Source organism: Felis catus, chromosome B3 (genome assembly GCF_018350175.1).
Source record: "Felis catus isolate Fca126 chromosome B3, F.catus_Fca126_mat1.0, whole genome shotgun sequence".
NCBI lineage: Eukaryota > Metazoa > Chordata > Mammalia > Carnivora > Felidae > Felis > Felis catus.
In genome coordinates this window covers 46,402,787-46,420,963 of record NC_058373.1, presented here as the reverse complement: position 1 = coordinate 46,420,963, position 18,177 = coordinate 46,402,787, and the positions used below count along the sequence as shown (strand labels likewise).

The window sequence follows — 18,177 nt, the reverse complement described above, 5'->3', positions numbered from 1 at the left end:
TTGGGAATATTTCACCTGCATAACACCCTGAATTGAATTCTATTTATTTAGAAAAATTGACCCCAGGCCCTAGGAGTGTAAGAAATTGCTTTCATCACCACTGCAGTCCATGTCTGTTTGTATCCATTGATATACTCAGGGATTTGGGCGGTCACCATAGGAAAAAAAAGGGGCAGAGACCGGCAAGAAGAGGAAGAGGGTGAGGGATGGTGTGAAGTCTTCCCATCTGGCCCCTAGACCTGGGTTAAGCCCCTGTGGCCAGAGGGGTGAGAACCAGAGCTGATGGGACTGTTTCCACTAGAGGCTGTTTCTGGGTGAGGGTTAAGAGCTGACCAAGTTGTTCACGAGAGCCTGTGAGACCCCAAAATACAAGTACAGCAGTTTCTAAGCCCGGTTAATACAAGATGGCATTGGGTTGGAAAGGAAGCTCATCTCCCCATCTTTGGAGAGGCTCCTTGAAGACTGGTGCATTCCCACTGGTGGGAAGGTGCAGGGACAACACACCAGCCTACCGCTGCCATCCACACAGACACCCGTTTTGGTTGTTTCAGCAGCCACGGGACTAGGATAGGAAGCCACATGAGATGACTTTCTCATGTGGCTACAGCTAACATACTGGTTTGTGGGCACATACGAGGCCCTCTTTGAGGATTCCAAAAATAACCAATGTGCACTGGGCATAAATATAAATAAGATCTCATTTGTGGTCACAGACTGGGGAAGTCAAATGACATCTGGTTTTGAAATAGAAAACATTACCTTACTGGAAGGAAGTTACCACACCCTGCTTCCTTGGGAACATGTCAGTGGTCTGCCATTCAAATCTGGCCAATCGGAACTCACAACTCCTCCATTAATTTTGCAATGTCCCCCGTGACAGTGTTCACACTGCCTACTTTTACCTAGGCTATGGTGGTTTTTTCTGATGTAGCATTCTATAAGCAGTATAAATTCTTGAAAAAACAAAAGAGCTTTGCATGATGACAAATAAAATATTAAGGTTGCCTCTATCACAGAATGGTCTCTGAGTGCGGGAAAGGGGGTCACTTGCCCAGAACAGCACCTTGAAAGGGTTCAATCTGCTCGCATAAGACTTCCGTCTTGGGCCTGGTGGGCTCCACCCCGGGCTCTGCGTATGAATCATCTGATCGTTACAACAACCTTGGCAGAGCCAAGACTTGAGGGCGGCACTCTCTGTGCCTCACACTCATGTTCTTTCCACTACACCGCTCTGCTTTGTCCAGCAGTATTCCAGGCTGTGCGCTCATCTCTGCCAGGAGAAATCACCTGTTGCTTTGCAAGGCACCATCCTGAACACACCTTCTCAAATTCCCAAACAACTTTCCCTCTCAGTACTTTTGCAGTCTGAGCTACCTGAATAAAATCCTCTGACTATTTATTTATTCGGCTTTCATATTTTGAACTCTTGCTATGTGCCTTTCATTGTGTGAAGGCCAAGGTGAAGAATGAGGTCTCTGTCTCAGAGTGCTTATGAGGGTTCATTTCCCCTTAGACATCTCTTTTCCATCTTAAGATTGTTTTAGACTTTCTGGATGTGGACCAAGGAATTACTAGATGCAGATTTAAACCTTAAACGATATATTGTATAAATATATTGACTTAAAAATATATTGAAGTTATCAGTTTATATCAATCTCTTTGAGGTTACTGTTTTATAGATAGATAAAGCCCAGTGGATGGATGATGGCTAGATGGTAGATTGATGATAGATATAGACAGAAAGTAAGCCTCGTGAGTCCAAGTTTCTTTCTATATCTGACTCCCTTTTCAGAAAGCTTAACTCTCTAAACAGTGTCTAATGACACTTGCAGGTTACTAGTTCCCATTTCCTCCCCACTCAAACACAAACACACACACTTACACACAAACTTACACTCACAAATGGTTAAGTCTCTGTCTCTTCACATACAGTTCTCTACCTAGAAGACTGAATTCTGCCTGGGATCTCTAGATAAGGCTTTCTTCATAATAATTCTCCCTGGCCTGCTGCTGACATCCCTAATCATCTTATCTTTCTTGTAGGTGGCCACATCAACCCAGCTGTGTCTTTTGCAATGTGTCTCTTTGGACGGATGAAATGGTTCAAATTTCCTTTTTATGTGGGAGCCCAGTTTTTGGGAGCCTTTGTAGGAGCTGCAGCCCTCTTTGGCATTTACTATGGTGAGTAGGACAGCTGGCCATGATTTTAAAGTCAGAATTACTTGGTAGGAAGAGATAAGATAAGGCAAGAGCAGGACATGTTCCGCAGTTGACAGGCAGTTCTAAGAATTCTAGGTTCTAAATAATGGGACCAACATTATCATTAGGACAAATTCATGAAGCCTGTTTAAGAAAATGGTCACAAGCTTAAACGGAGGGCAGAACTTGAAGTCTATTTTTAGATCCAATCAGTACCACAATGTGAACATGCACAAAATAAGCAATACGCCAGTGGCTTCTCCACAAGCTTTCTCTGAGTTGGCTGGGAGAAGAGGTGTTGACTGGTAGGTAGCAAAGGATGTGATGAGTAAGTATTTAGAGAAAGAATCTGGAACAAAGTCTTTGAAGGAAGAGGCATAGTTGAGAATAGGCTAGGTGGGGATCTCTTCTCCATTCGTCCAACAACCAGGACTTCTGTTCTGCAGCAGTCTTGGGGTGAAAACACAGCCCTGACAATTGAAGCCGCAGACTTTAACGCTGTGCTGTGTGAGTAAATAGCTGTGTGACTTAAGTAAGTCATCTGACTTTGTTGTTTCAGTTTCCTTCTCTGGAAAATGAGAGAATTGACTTCTAAGACTCTTCAAACTAAAAAATCTTGAGACTGTATGAAATTAACTGTTAAAATAGTTCCTTCTGTCTAACCCAAGTTAAGTCTCCTACATTATGACTCTTGAATTGAAGCCCTTAGGAACTAGAATTTATGAAACCATGCCTTAGAGAAATACAACGTGGAAGGAGGCTTCTTCCCACAGAGTGTCTTTCTGAGAAAGAGAGCCTAAGAGGAATGACAGAGCAGCCCAGATCAGAAACTTGGAGAGCCAGCTGCTGTGGCAGGAGGGACTGGGGCCAGCGCTGGCTGTGTCGAGGACTGCTGTCTCCCTTGCTCTGAGGGCATCTTCACTGTACCACAGCACACCCCCAATTTCTGGACTCATATTGGGGGTTACTGAGAACCCTCTGGGAATTATGAGTTCTGCCTACAGTACATCAAAGCTCCACTTTGGCATTTGGTTGATATCAAAAATTCCAAGAATTTCCCCCAGAGAATATTAGTTCCCCAGATCCAATGGCTGAGGATTTGGCTCAAGTTTGGAGTGAACCATAGAGGGCAACCAGGGCTTTCCATCTTTGACCTGGTATCCTGGAATTTCTTTGGACATCTCTAAAACTACCATGCTATGGGGGCTCCTGGTTGGCTCAGTCGATTAAGTGCCTGACTCTTGATTTCGGCTCAGGTCATGATCTCACAGTTTGTGGGTTTGGGCCCCGTGTTGAGTTCTGCGCTGATGGTGCAGAGCCTGCTCGGGATTATCTCCCACTCTCTTTCTCTCCATGCCTCCCCCGCCCCTCAAAATAAATAAACTTAAAAAAAAAAAAAAAAAAAAACAGAAAACTACCACGCTATGAAGTGAGGAGTGGCAAACAGTGTGGATCTGCCAAGCTGAACCTGAGTGATTGTAGCTATTTAGCACAAACAGGACACAGGCTGCACTCAGCTTTGCCAGGAGGACACTAATGTTCCAGAGCTCTGTCTTCCATAGATGGACTTATGTCCTTTGCTGGTGGAAAATTGCTCATCGTGGGAGAAAATGCAACAGCACACATTTTTGCGACATACCCAGCTCCATATCTGTCCCTGACAAATGCATTTGCAGACCAAGTAAGTGTACATTTAACAAAGATCTAACTCTGGTGAAAAGATATGATCTAGTAAGGGGAAAGCATAGTTGCATTATAAGCTAGCAGAAAGGAAAGGCTGTGTTTCCAAAGTCAGAGGTCATTAGGCATAACCCAAGCTTTTTGTTAACAAGTTTTTTCCTTTACCAAAGTTGACACTACTAAAAAAGTTTTCTGGTTCCTCTTTAATACATACACTTGTTTCACTTTGGTTGAGGTCCAGAAGAGAGCAGATGACTAGACATTTCAACCCCTCAAGGAGCAAATAGGGTTTGTTTCAGGATTACAGTCTCTTTTATGATCTGAATGGGGAGGCCATAAGAAAAGACATTTCTATCTCAATTCAAGGACTGTGAAGTGTGGTAGTTGAGCCTAGAGTATCACTGATCCTCTGTGCCTCCTCATATGCACAGGTTTATCTAAACTCTCAAGGTAGCTAGAAGTGTCTCCACCTTATTGGCATTTAAACAAGATGCACCCACCATCTATGATGTAGCCAAATGAACAGTTATTCTGGTCTATTTGTTGGAGGATCAACATTATCAACCTGATAGTCTCTTCCTCCCTTACTGTATCCCAGGAAGGTTGCTGCTCAACCTGTTAGGAAGGAAGGAAGGAAGGAAGGAAGGAAGGAAGGAAGGAAGGAAGGAAGGAAGGAAGGGTAGGAGGAGAACAGGAGGGAGGGAGGGAGGAAAAAAGGGAGAGAGGACATCTCCAGCAACTCTAAGTTGTTCTCTTGTGATCAGGATTTATACGATGGGACAGGGATGAGTGAGCATGTGTATAAAATGAATCTTCCAGTTTGCCAACTCTGTCCACCTCCATTTAAGACAGATGAAAGAAACTATGCCCTCATGTCCTGAGCCTTTTTCCTTCCCACTTTTATCAATAAACCAAATAGGCAACAAGTCTTACTTGAGCACTTTGTATATGCTCAGCCCTGTGTTGGAGCTGGAGGGACTGACAAGTAAACAGGTGTTGTAAAGATCCAAGATTTGGAGTCTGAGTACCTGACTTAAAATAACAGTTCTGCCCCAACTCCCTGAGTAGCCTTAGCTAAACTATTGAACTTTCAGGGTCTCAGGTTTTCATTTGTAAAGTGGGGATAGTAGTAGTACTTATCAAATTACTTGTAAGAATAAAATGAATAATATGAGGAAAATGTATTGTAAACAGTCTCTGCTCAGGAATTTAGAATCTAGTGAAAAACAAAATGATCACCTAAGAACAAGAGGAACATTGCAAAAGTGAAGATAATTAGATGGGAAACTGGACTGTAGGAGTCACATTAGTAATTTGGAACAGAGAGTCTAAGTGAGCTGGGATGATAAGAAAAGTTTTGGTGGAAAAGACAAAGAGAGATGTAGCTGCCATAAAAAGGAATGTTATCATAAGCTGAAAAAATAGAAGATTGTATTCAAATGAAGTAGTTTAGGGTCTTACTCTATTTCCATACTTGGAGTATCAGACTCATCCAAATGTCACACTTCAAGAGGACATACTACTGAAAGAGAGGATCCAAAAAGGTCACACAGCAATGAGTGGAGAGTAGGGATGTTTGCTCTAGAGAAGGTGTGCGTGCAGGAGCTGGGGAGGATGTATGTGATCATCATGTACCAGTAGCTTTCAAAGATTTGACGGAGTGTCAAGTGCAAAAAAAGTTAGACTTGGTGTGTATACCCTCCATGGAGATTTGGTGGAAATTAGTACATAGCAGGTACTCAATAAACATTTATTACTATACTTATATATTAAGTATGTAAAATTTGTACACCAGTATTTATATACTAATTATAAAATATTTAATCCCTACATGAATGAAATTATGGTGAGATCAAGTTATATTCAATAAAAGGAAGACTCTTCTAGCAATTGGGGCTGGGCTAAAGATAGACCCTTTTGTCACAGGACAACAGTCATTAGGCCTGTCTAGTGATAGGCCTGTCTGGGTAACAACCTCCAGGGCTGGAAAGCTTGGATTCAGAGATTCAAACACCAGATGATGGACATTGTGGGATGTGTCCCCTTTAAGGTCCTTTCCAGCCTGGAGACTAAATTAGCCAGTTGGAAACTAGGAAAAACTGGTGTCATCTGAAGGAAAGGAGCAGGAGGGAAGTTGTTTCATAAACTTGGGACAGCAACACAGAAAAAGACGGGAGGGGAGAGACCGCAGGATTGCTGGAAACAAGATGGTGGGCGTCCTTTACCCCTCTGGGCATCAGTCTCTATTAAGTGAGAGAGAATGACTAGATGATAATGGTTTCAAACTGCCAGGAGGACAGGGAGGGTGGGAACAGTTCACATTGACTGGCGCAGTTGCTGAGTTAGTAAGGGATGCAGGGGCTGCCTCAGAATGGACTCTGGGGATGCCAAACAGTTGGGTTTCTCAGGGATCCTACGTTCCATTAAATTCAGGCACAGTTTATCTTATAATGAAGAAGAGGGGAGCAGAGTCAAGAGCTGTTGAGGGACCTTTAGCGATGTCTCCTGTGATTTCAGGTCCTTTCCATTTGAGCTAAGAGAGAAAGAATACTGACTTTCTCTCTGAAACCCCGGCTTGCATTGAAAAGGGCAGTGGCTTCATTGCATACTTCATTCAGTGTGGTTTGCATACTTCATTCAGTGTGGTCACAGGGTTTCATCCCTGTGCTCTCAGGCTTTTCTGAGAATGTGAGGAGCAAAGTGAAGCCTCTAGCCCCACATATTTCCCCCCTGAGTCCTGGTGCAATGCTGTCCTCCTTACTCCTCCTGAGAGTTAGCTGGGACCAAGCCATCCCTGACACACCGCCACTCCGGGGGCAGGAGAGTGACACAAGCTTCCCTCAGAATTCTGCAGTGTGCTGGGAGATGGGGCCCGGTCTTGCCTCTTTCCAAGCATCTGCCCTGAAACAAGTCACTCAGAACCTACTGAAGCCTCAGGTTAGTCTTCTGATAAATGGCATCAATAATACCTGCTTAATACACGGTAGGTAGCAGTAAAATCCCTCAACAAGCAGTTATTTTTCAACCTTTAGCCAGCCCTCTCTCCCTCCCAACCTTGTTCTTATAATGCAATCCTATATCATGTTACATGCTCTTCCAATTCCTGTCTTCAAGATGTACCACTGAGTATCTTGGTGACAAGAAAATTGCTTGGTCTTCTGGTCAGTGGAGGTCCAGCCTCACTGAGGGTTGCCATCTCTTACCCGATGCTTATCCCCATATGATCTCCTAAGCCTCAGTCACTGTGTTCACTTCATTCACCTTTTCCCAAAGTGAGTTGCCAGTTTCTCTAAGAGCCGTGGGTTTAAGCCAGTTATTATGTATAGCTAAGTAGAGAAAATGAATATTAGAAAACCCTGATGCTCCAACCATGGGCGACCCCTGAAGGTTCTGTATTCTTTAGGCTTTGCGGAGAGTTCCAGAGAGTACCAACTGTTAGTCAGTGGACACACAACAGAACTCGGGCTACCATGGCTATATTTCTGGGTCAGTTTATCTCAAGAGCACAAAATTGTTTACCTCTAAGTATTGTTCAAGGATATTCCACAATTTAATTAACAAACAGTCATTCATTCAGCTGATATTTGTTGGCATCTACTGAGCCAGATACAGCTCCATGGCTGTTCCTTCCTCAACGTTCAGGGTCTGGTGCCCAATCTGACAAGTAAGCAGATCCCTCTGTAGCAGGGTGATCAGGATTGTGATAGGAGTAAAGTCGAATGTAATGGAAGTCCAGAGGTGGAAGCTTCTATCCTGTCTGGGAGAGTGGGAAAAGACTTTCCAGGGAAGGGCGCCCTTGGGATAACATGATTCTTTGAATACAAATACTTTTAATCTTCTTGTGTTGGAAAACAGATGAAAGGATGAGGAACTCAAATTCTAAAATCAGTTGCCTGGTTCTCATCCTGATTCTTCTGCTTATGAGCTGTGTGTCCTTGGGCAAGTTTCTTAACCTGTTTCTCTGCAAGTTTCCTCATCTGTAAACTGAGAGTAATAGGGGGATTTGTCTTGGAGCAATTGGCTGGCTCAGTCAGTGGAGCATGCAACTATTGATCTTGGAGTTGTGAATTCGAGCCCCAGGTTGGGTATAGAGATTACTTAAAATAATAATAATAATAATAGGATTTATCTGATGGTTATTAGGAAGTGCTAATGAGATAAACATATGAAACACCTGGCACATAATAGGTATTCAGTGAATAGTGTCCATCAATTAGTGGTTAAGTAAGTAAAACAATAGTTTGGAAAATATAGAAAATAAATAGTGGGGAAAATACCAACTAGAATGCACCACTTCAGAATACCTATTATTGTATTTCTTACAATATTTCTTACAATGTTTTCTTACAGTATTTCTTTTATGCACATTTTTTAAATATGAAATACAACGTGCATATATTTTTTACTTAATATCATAAGCACTTTTAAATATTATCACATAGCTTTTATATTTATTGTGTTTAACGGCTGTAGAGTAGACCATAAGTAGACACTCCCATTATTTTTAGCTTTTTCCCTATTTAATATGTTTTTAGATCTCTTCCAATTTTTTAGCACTATAAATAATGCCGAAGTGAGCATGTTTGTTTTATGATTTTTTTTTTCATATTTTAGATTATTTCCAGGGTATGGTTTTCAGATACCTAGCTGGGTCAAACTGAATAGATAATTTTATGGATTTTTTAATGCATATTGCTAAATTACTGCTGAATTTCCTTTTGAGAGTGGTACATTTAGTTCTGCCAGAAGAGCCTGAGGAAACTGGTATCATTTCCCTAACGTTTAGTAGTGTTTGCATTTTTCCAATATGAATCAGATTTTCCCACTTATTTGTTTCTTAATTGTTTTTCTTATGAATTTTCTGTTCATTTCCTTTACCCGTTTATCCACTGGTGTCTTGCCAGTTTGACTGAGGGCCTTAGTTCATTGCTTAGCTAGCTGGGTAGTAGCTTAGCAGAATGGTGTAGTGAAGGTAAGAGTCACCGGAGCTGAACTCTCTGGGTCCACACCTGACTGCTGCTCACTGAGTTTGACCTTGGCACGTAACTAATGTGTAAATGAGGATGACACTGGCACCCACATCTAGGATTGCTCATCAATGCATGTTAGTCATTACTAGGTTTGTTCTTTAACAAGAGGGGGTAAATTCTGCAGTGGGCAAATGAGTAGAATACAAGTTCAATCCCTTATGTATTTTCTCCTTCTGCAGGTAGTGGCCACCATGTTCCTCCTCATGATTGTCTTTGCCATTTTTGACTCCAGAAATTTGGGAGTCCCCAAAGGCCTAGAACCCATTGCCATCGGCCTCCTGATTATTGTCATTTCTTCCTCCTTGGGATTGAACAGTGGTTGTGCCATGAACCCAGCTCGAGACCTGAGTCCCAGGCTTTTCACTGCTTTGGCAGGATGGGGGTTTGAGGTCTTCACGTAAGTAACAGTGGTGTCGGGGGAGAGAGAAAGATTCATGCTATGCTTTACTGGGGAGAGCTGTGTTTGGACTATGGAAGTCAAAGAGAGTTCAGACGGGAGCACGGAGGTTAAGGGCACACTCTGGTCATCAGTATGGAATATTTCACTAGTGATTTGTGGTATGCAGTGTGGTAGGGGATGGGTGGGGAAGACAGACATGGACACAGATACAGAGAAAGAGAGAGAGAAAGGGACAGAGAGAGAGGCTCCAGGTAAATTCCAGAAGAGATAGCCTTGCCCTATATAATAATAATCAATCCTCAACTGATATATGGTTTTATGTGGATATTTTGGTTGTATAACTTCTCTGCAGATTCACTTTGATACAAAGTTGTGGCAAGAATTTACAAATTCCGATACTACTACAGGGCTCTTTCTAGGGAATCATGCTATGTATGCTTCAGTCATTAAACCTATCTTTACTGAACACTATCTGTGCTGTGGTCACTGTGCTAGGTAAGGAAATTTCAAAATCAGCTAAGATACTAGCCTTGAGCAACATAATAAGTGCTCTGGCAACTCCTAAAACTAAGTGCTAGACAAGAGAGTAACTAGCTAGCTATGCCTGGGGAAATTGGAAAAGGCATCACTGAAGAAGTGAGAGCTGAGTTGGGTCTTGAGGTATAAGTAGGAAGTCCCTGGTAGAACAGACATAAAAGAGAGCCTGTGTATAAGAAAAGGCAAGACGCCATGCTTTCTACCTCAGAATGTGCTGTGGAAACATGCCAACTGTCAGGACCAGTCTTCCAGGACAATCTGTACCCATTTCTTCCTTCCCACTTTTGCCCCATAAAATCACAGTGGCCGGTCCCCATCCCTTTATCACATTTCTCTCTGGGAAAGGAACTCACTTGGTTCATCAGGAAACAGGGCTCTAATACAGAGAAAGAGAGGCAGGAGAGACATGTGTAAGGAAATGTTAGTTTGATATTTGCTATGAGAAAAGACTTGAGTGTTTCTAAACACTGACCTATACATATAGTCATATACATGTTATGACTTATTTAAGTGTAAGCTGGGTTGTCTTCTCCAATGTGAAAAACTAGGTATTGAAATAACTGATTCCAGTCAGAATACCAGAGACAGGGTTGAGAGCTGCTAGAGTATAAGCATGCTGAGGACAGGGACCTGGCAGCTTCCTCACTGCTGCATTCCCAGTGACAAGACTCGGGCCTGTCATATACAGAGGCTCATAGAAGTTAATAAATGTCTGAATGAAATAATGGATAAACACTATATTCCAGACATGTCCTAAGAGATGAGGGATACAAAGAAAACCAAGCCACATCCCCTATCTTTAAGAAACTAGTAATGCAGTGAATTTTCTAGAGCAGTGGTTCTCAACCAGAGGTGATTTTTTTCCACCCAGAGATATTTAGCAATGCCTGGAGACATTTTTGGTTGTCCCAACTGGGGAGGGTGGAGATGAAAGTTGTTACTGGCATCTAGTGAGTAGAGGCCAGGGATAGTGCCAAACATCCTACAGTACCCACAACAGATCCCCACAACAAAGAATTATTCAGACAAATTGTTAAGAGTACCACAGGTGAAGGGCTCTTGTTCCAGAATGATTACCACTAGAACACGAAAAGGTTGAACAAAATGTCTCCAACTAGGAAGGATCTTTTGTATTCTTCCAACAGAGAATGAAAAACATATGTCAGAAAGATAACCAGAGCCCAGAATTAACCTATGAGTTTCGTTAATTCCACCTTCTTGAGCTTCGCTCTAGGAGACCACTGCCCCCATGACCAGGTCACCTCAATTAGCTTCACACAGACCCTGAACAAAGATGCCTCAAAGGCCTCCCTTTGAGCCCTGCTTGGTGATTCATCCAAAGCTCTAAGAGTGATCGTGGTTCTAAGATAGGCAGAGATTTTCCCTACTCTCTCTTGGCTTTATTATGTATATGCAGGAGATCATGTCTGTGGCAAAGTGCTACAATCACCTAGTGCCAAATTGAGCTCTGTGTCCCTCTGTCAGGGTCTTCTCCCTTCATTCATTCATTTATTCATCCATGCAGCTACCTGAGCTCTCATTCAAGGAGCTGTGCTGGAGATGACAAAAACCAGTTGCTGTCCTTCAGCTTTATTTGTTTTGTTTCAGAGGGGTTAGCATAGGCTCTTACACAAGTTGAAGTTGTCAAATGGCATTAAACAGATTTGACTCATTAAAACCAGCACTTGAACGGTTTTCAGCTTCAAATTTAGGAATTATAGGGGTGGAAGTAGGGACATTTTATAGTATTTGGACATGTTTAAACAGGGACAAAGAGAGTATTTCAGGCAGAGATGCTGCTGTATACGAAGACAAATGTTCAAATGACATGTGATCTAGTCTATCTGGAAGGGTGCATGAAGAAGGCTGGAAAGGACAACTCTTGTTAGATCACAGAGGATCTAAACTCCCAGAATGAAAAAATTGGGTTTTGGCCGCTCCCTATTGTGTAGATTATGGGAAGTAGCAAAAGATTTAGAGCAAAAGTCTGATGTGTTTAGAGCTCCAATTTAGCAAAATTAATCTGACATCACTACATAAAATGAATAAAAAGGAGAGTAGAGGATCTGAAACCAGTTAGGAAAGAGCTGGCTGGCCGATAATCGTCAAAAATTTCTGAGAAAACCTTTGAGGGATAACAGGTCTCCAAAGTATTCCCAGACTCTCCCATCTTTTCAGGATTCCCTATCCCTGATAAGCATCTCAGAAGATATCCCAGCTTGGATCTACACCCACAGTCTCAGATAAAACCAAGACTGCCTTATTCTCAAGTCCTCACTTGCCCCTGTAAGACAGGCAGTGAGGATGATGGCGGAGTGGAGCACCAGAGGGTCCAACAAGGGCAAGTCAACAGACTCTAGCTGACTATTGCTTTTCCCTTAAATATTAGGATGTTTCCCATCTAAGCTCTCTCCACTAATTCATATTGTTTATGACTTCATAGATGAAGGATCTCAGGAGTATTGTTAATATTTTAAATAGTTTACCCAAAGGAATGAATCCCTGATGATGGTATGTACCTTAAGCAAATAACATAGACGTTTTCCTGGGATATCCCAATCACAGTGTGCAAATGACACTGTGGACTTTTAAGACTGGGCCAAGAAGGATACTACATGTGAGGACCTTCATTTATGACTTGTGACCTTGGCACAACAGGTTCAGCCCTGACAGAAGGAAGAGCCCAGCCAGTGAAAAGAGCACATGTGTCCTGGCAGATATCTGGGACACTAATCTGTTAAATGACAGTGAGATTCGCCATTAAATCATGACGAACGAAACAAAATGGTAGACAAATTAGATGGCTTAGACTTGCTTCATGTGTTTACCAAAGAGAAGTCTCCTAGCTCTTTAAAGCCCACGTGCCTCTCCTAGGAAAGTCCTTGGGGGCTTGTGAAGGGGCACTGAGAAAGCAGCGAGTGCAGCTTCCTCTCTCCCGTGCCGTAAGAGTGACATCTGGTGGCTGCTGTGCTCACCCTCGGTGCTCTTCCCTCCAGCCTGCATTCCTAATCTAAGATTTTGGAGTGCTTGAATGATCCAGGTAGAAGAGACCACCATGCAGATGAAAGAACGAAGTTCACGGGCAGGGCTTATGTCCTTTATTATCCTTTCTAATCAAACTGTGATAGAAACAAAAGGCCACATGGAACATATATGTAGTTATTAAGCAGAATGATAAAAAGGAAAGCCATCAACCTTTTCTAGGTAGGACAATGTGAAGTCCTCAAGTATATGTGTGTGCTCTTGCTATTTCCCCTGCCTCCTCTGCATTATCCTGAATATTTGTGTTTACCATTCCCCTGCTTTAAAAAGTTTTATCTGAAATATATAGGTCGTTGAACAATATATTGTACAGTTTTGCTTGCTTCTGAGGATCATGTTCCTTTCTATGGAGCTATTTAAATCAATTTCCTGTCTCTGAAAAAGTTGGTGACAATTTACAAAGGCATCTGCTTTCTCCCATAACTATACTTTTAGTATAATGTACCGTCATTGAAGACTTCTTCAGAAGACAGAATCATGGCACAAAACCCTTATCAGAGAGGAACTTTATGCTGTGACCTCAAAAAATAAGCATGTAACTAAATTATATTCAGTAGGTAATTCATATATCCACCTTTCATTTTTTAAAATTAATTCATTCATTGATAAACACTTCCTGATTGTTTATTTTGTGGTTGCCCTCATAGATGGATGATTTCCAGGAACCCCTCCATACCTTTCCATTCATTATGCCCAGGATTCATCATTTCAGGATACAAGAAAGGCAATTCCTGAGTAATCAACCTGAACTATCCCTAGATGTCTTCAGTTTTGACAGTGGGTTCAGGGACTATATTTTCTGAAAGGAAAATAAATGGGGCATATTCTCTCAAGAGTACTCATAGCAAAATGGAATAGATCATCTGAAATCAGGTAAATGGAAAATCCAGGATGATGGTTGCCAAGCTACAGTGAGTGTCCTTAGGCTTAGTTCTTGCTGAGTTAAAAGGGAACCATGAGCCTGAGAAAGACTGGCTTATTTAGTGGATAACTAAACAATAATATCAGGAGAAAGGTCCGAGTGCAATATCACTAATATCTTGTTTGATTTCAGAGCTGGAAATAACTTCTGGTGGATTCCTGTAGTGGGCCCTTTGGTTGGCGCTGTCATTGGAGGCCTCATCTATGTGCTTGTCATTGAAATCCACCACCCAGACCCTGACCCAGACTTCGAGACAGAACAAACTGAAGACAAAACAGATAAATATGAACTTAGTGTGATAATGTAGTAGTGTGCTCAGTTCTGGGTTTGCAATTGGCTGAACTAGTATTCTCTTCAGAAAAGATGGCATCCAGGCATCTGTGTTTTCATAAGACTAGGATGGAATCCATCCAATTTTCTCTGCTAGCCGTGTGAGGCACCTAACTGTAAAAGCATTCAAGTAAAAGCTTGCAAATGCCGACCTCTTCTCCACCAGCTTCCCCCAGAATAGCACTGAATATTCCCTGCTCTGTTTATTTTATCCTTTGATGGGAATCTTTATTAGTGGATGAGCACTAATCACTTAGAACTTTGACCATGGACTTATTTGGATGATCTTAGCTGCATTACTTGTATGAAATGACATTACAAAAGCCTTGTTTTCAAATTCCACAAAGATTACATTTTGAGTATCAACCAAAACTAAACTGAAAGACAAAATAGTGATTTCAGTTAATATGTCCACGGATTAGCATTAACTCTGTAGTTATGTTGTGCCGCTATCTTTGTATGAATACAGATATTCCTCAAACCTGGGAATAAAGGAAATGTAGACTACAGCTGGAAAGCACAGGGGAAGGACATTGTGGCATTCAGAAACCTCAGGAGACAAGACAAATTTGGGAAACCAAATGGAATTTTTTAATGGAAACCATTTATCAGATTAATCTCTTGCTCTTTGCATTTTAGAGGGCACCAACTAATTTCCTTGTCTTTGGTATATAATAACCTAAAATACAACTGTAACCTCAGTCATGAAAAATACATCACTCTGTATTTTTAACTCAAATGTGTTTTCCTAATTGTCCACTTGAGGACAGACGTTTGAAAAAAGATGTCAATGGCTGCACTCATCCATTATTCTTCACATGCCCTAGAAGTCAAAACTGAAAGCCACTGGAACCTGGACTAGAGGAATCTTCAGGATAGAAGGTCCCTGGAAAGATAGCATTACCTTATTGGGCTTTACAACTCACAAAACACTTCCATATTTATTATCTAATTTAATTCTCATGGTGATTGTTTGAGGTATATGCCATGCTTCCCATTTTCTCAGATAAAGAAACAGAAGCTCAGGGAAGTTAAGTGAGTTGCCGAAGGCCACAAGGAAAATTGAGCCTTGTCTAATGCATCCTACACCTTTCTGAAGATCAATAACTGGCCAAGATTCTTGGCTAGCCAGAAGACATGGATTGGCAGTTGCCAGAATGTGCACATCTTCTGGACATAATGTTCCTGGGACCCTAAAATATAAAGACCTTCATCATCTGGTTTTATTTCCACTGTTACTGAAGCACTAACAAAGGAAAGAGGTAGCAATTTGGTTGTACTTTTCATGTGCTGAAAAACGTTATCAGAAGGCCTCTCTTGCTTGCACTTGCTAAATCTTGCTCCTCTTCCCCCTCCTTCCTTCCCTGCCAATCACAAACATTACATTTGGGGAATTTCCTGTTGGTCAGGCTCTTCCCTGTGAAGTGCCCTAATTGATGTTGCTTTGGTGACGTTTACACAAGCTTGTAACTCACAAGCACCAGAGAAATTGCCCTACACCAAGTGATTCATTCTCAAACTGTTAAAAAGCCCAGCCTTCCCAGAGGTATCCACTTTCCCAATTGCTTTGTGATGATCACAGAACAAAAAGTAAATGTGAAATGTTTCCAGTGGCCTATGTTCTACCATCTACCAACCTGGAATTTTTTTTCCTTGCTCTGAAACTACCTGGATATTTCCTCTTTGAAATAAAATTAGTGTTTTTTTTTTTTAAGTTTTTAGGAGTATTATGACTTCTAAGTACATATGTCCATCCTGTCTACAAATTGAGATCTCCTGGGGAGCTTTTAAAAATTACTAATACCCAGTTATTCTTTTGTAAATATCACAGTGATTCAAATGCATAGCCAGGGTTGAGAACATTGAGTTAGTTAAATTATATGTGTCTAAGCTTTCTTTGAGAACCATGTCTGGAGGTGGCCAGGTGATTCCTGGTAGCATTCACAGGCTTGGGATCCTCAGAGATTTGAGAGCAGTGGTTCTCAACAGGGGGAAGTTTTGCCCCCTTTCCATTCCCTTCCACCACCCCCTGCAAGGGGATATTTGGCAATGTCTGGAGAGGTTTTTGGTTGTCATAATTGGGGCAGGAGAGTTACTGGCATCTAGTGGATAGAAGTCAGCATGCTGCTAAACATCCTACAAAGGACAAGACAGCCCCACCCCACCCCCCACAATAAAGAATTATTCAGCCCAAAATGGCAATAATGCAGAGGTTAAGAGACCCTGGATTTGGAAAAAAAAAAGTGAGGTGAGGAATAAGAGAAGACACCGAAACCCTGTGCCCTGGTTCAAGTTCTGCAAAAACAGAGAAGCCAAACAAGTCAGGAATAGCCCCAGGGTAGATTATAATTATTAGAGGAAGAGGCAACGTAAAATTTTAGTTTTCAGGTTAAATTGTGTAATTTATGATCTATGCAGGTGCTCATTAAACACTACTTGGTGATTAATGACTGAAATTATAAAGAAGAAATGCACACTTATGGAAATCAAACCCAGGAAGCCTTTTTTTTTTTTTTAATGGAAAAAAAAGTTCCTCTTGTTCTAGGTGCTTACATTCTCTCTCTGCCCCAGTTTACAAGTGAGTTTGCCTGTGGCAGGTTCTTATGCAAGATAATGTGTTTGTGGTTGAATGATCAGTATCAGAAGTCAATTAGAGCCAAATAACCTACTTTTTAAATAGACTTTTTAGGAGCTGGAATTTTAACATCCCCCACACTCCTTGTCAATCATGAAACTTAATAGAAAGTATTTATTTTAATGACAAACAGAATTTCTCTATGATTCTCCAACTTGTTGAGATCTCAAAGCATGTCAAATATTGTAGGACTTTTTTTTTTAAGTTTATTTATTGGTAGGGAGAGGCAGAGAGACAAGGAGAGAGAGAATCCCAAGCAGGCTCTGCACTGTCATCACAGAGCCCAATGTGGAGTATGAACCCACAAACCATGAGTTCATGACCTGAGCCGAAACCAAGAGTCAGACGCTTAACCTAGTGAGCCATTGAGGCACCCCAGACTTTTCTAACTAGTAAGAACCAAGGTTAATACTCAGCTGTTGAACAGGACAAGCAAAGGATAAATGTCACATTTAAAAATCTGATCCTTAAGATATAAATTATTGTTTCCTTTAAGTTGTTTACACACACATACACAGACACACACACACGTCCTATATAAATGTTGTAGAATTTTTTTTTACCTCAATACCCAGGGTTCGTTGTCTTGCCACTTCGAAAACTGAAGAGGTGGACACAAAATGAGCAGCAGGCAGAAGTTTATTAGAGTATAAGACCAGAAAAGAATAGTATGAAAGCTCTCGTTACAGAGAGGGGGCATTCAAAAGCTAATGCCTGCAACTATAGGTAAGGGTCCTTGTTTTATAAGGTTCTGGTCAGCACCCATGTCCCTTCCCCCCTCATTCTTTCCCTTACTGGCTAGACAACTTTAGGTGCTGGGTTGTCAATTCCTAATTGGTTCGACTCCATTGTGTGAGGAGTCAGACTGGTCATACTGTCCTAAATAACACAAGTTTTATGGTTTAGCTAGGTATTTTTATTGTCAACACATTATACCAGATGTACTAAACAGATAGATACAGACCATTCCATCCAAAAGCAATAGAACATACATTCTTCTCAAGGGCACATGGAAGATTTTCCAGGTTAGATCATGTGGTAGGCCACAGAATAAGTCTTAACAAATTTAAGAGGATTGAAATTGTATCAGGCATCTTTCTGATCACAATGGTATGAAACTAGAAATGAATTGCATGAGGAACACTGGGAAATCCACCAATATGTGGAGACTAAACAACATGCTACTGAACAACCAGTGGGTCAAAGAAGAAATCAAAACAGAAATGAAAAAATACCAAGGGGGTAAATATAAATGGAAATATACCAAAATTTGTGGGATGAAGCAAAAGCAGTTACAAGTGAGAAGTTCATAGTGAGCCTAAAATGTATATGCAAATGAAAAGGCACTAGAAGACCCAAAACAAATGAAAAAAGGAACAAAATTGGAGGACTTATACTCTCT

At 41.4% G+C, this 18,177-nt stretch overlaps 1 protein-coding gene across 1 annotated transcript in view; it reads left to right on the top strand.

Moving 5' to 3' along the window:
• AQP9 (aquaporin 9) overlaps window positions 1–15,850 on the top strand; it is a 47,770-nt gene extending 31,920 nt beyond the window's left edge. Inside the window, exons 4-7 of the mRNA XM_003987104.6 lie at window positions 2,044–2,181; window positions 3,762–3,880; window positions 9,089–9,306; window positions 13,943–15,850. Of these exons, the coding sequence (XP_003987153.1) occupies window positions 2,044–2,181; window positions 3,762–3,880; window positions 9,089–9,306; window positions 13,943–14,117 (650 nt within the window). The 3' untranslated portion in view covers window positions 14,118–15,850. The remainder of the gene's footprint in view (window positions 1–2,043; window positions 2,182–3,761; window positions 3,881–9,088; window positions 9,307–13,942) is intronic.
• Window positions 15,851–18,177: the final 2,327 nt, after the last annotated feature.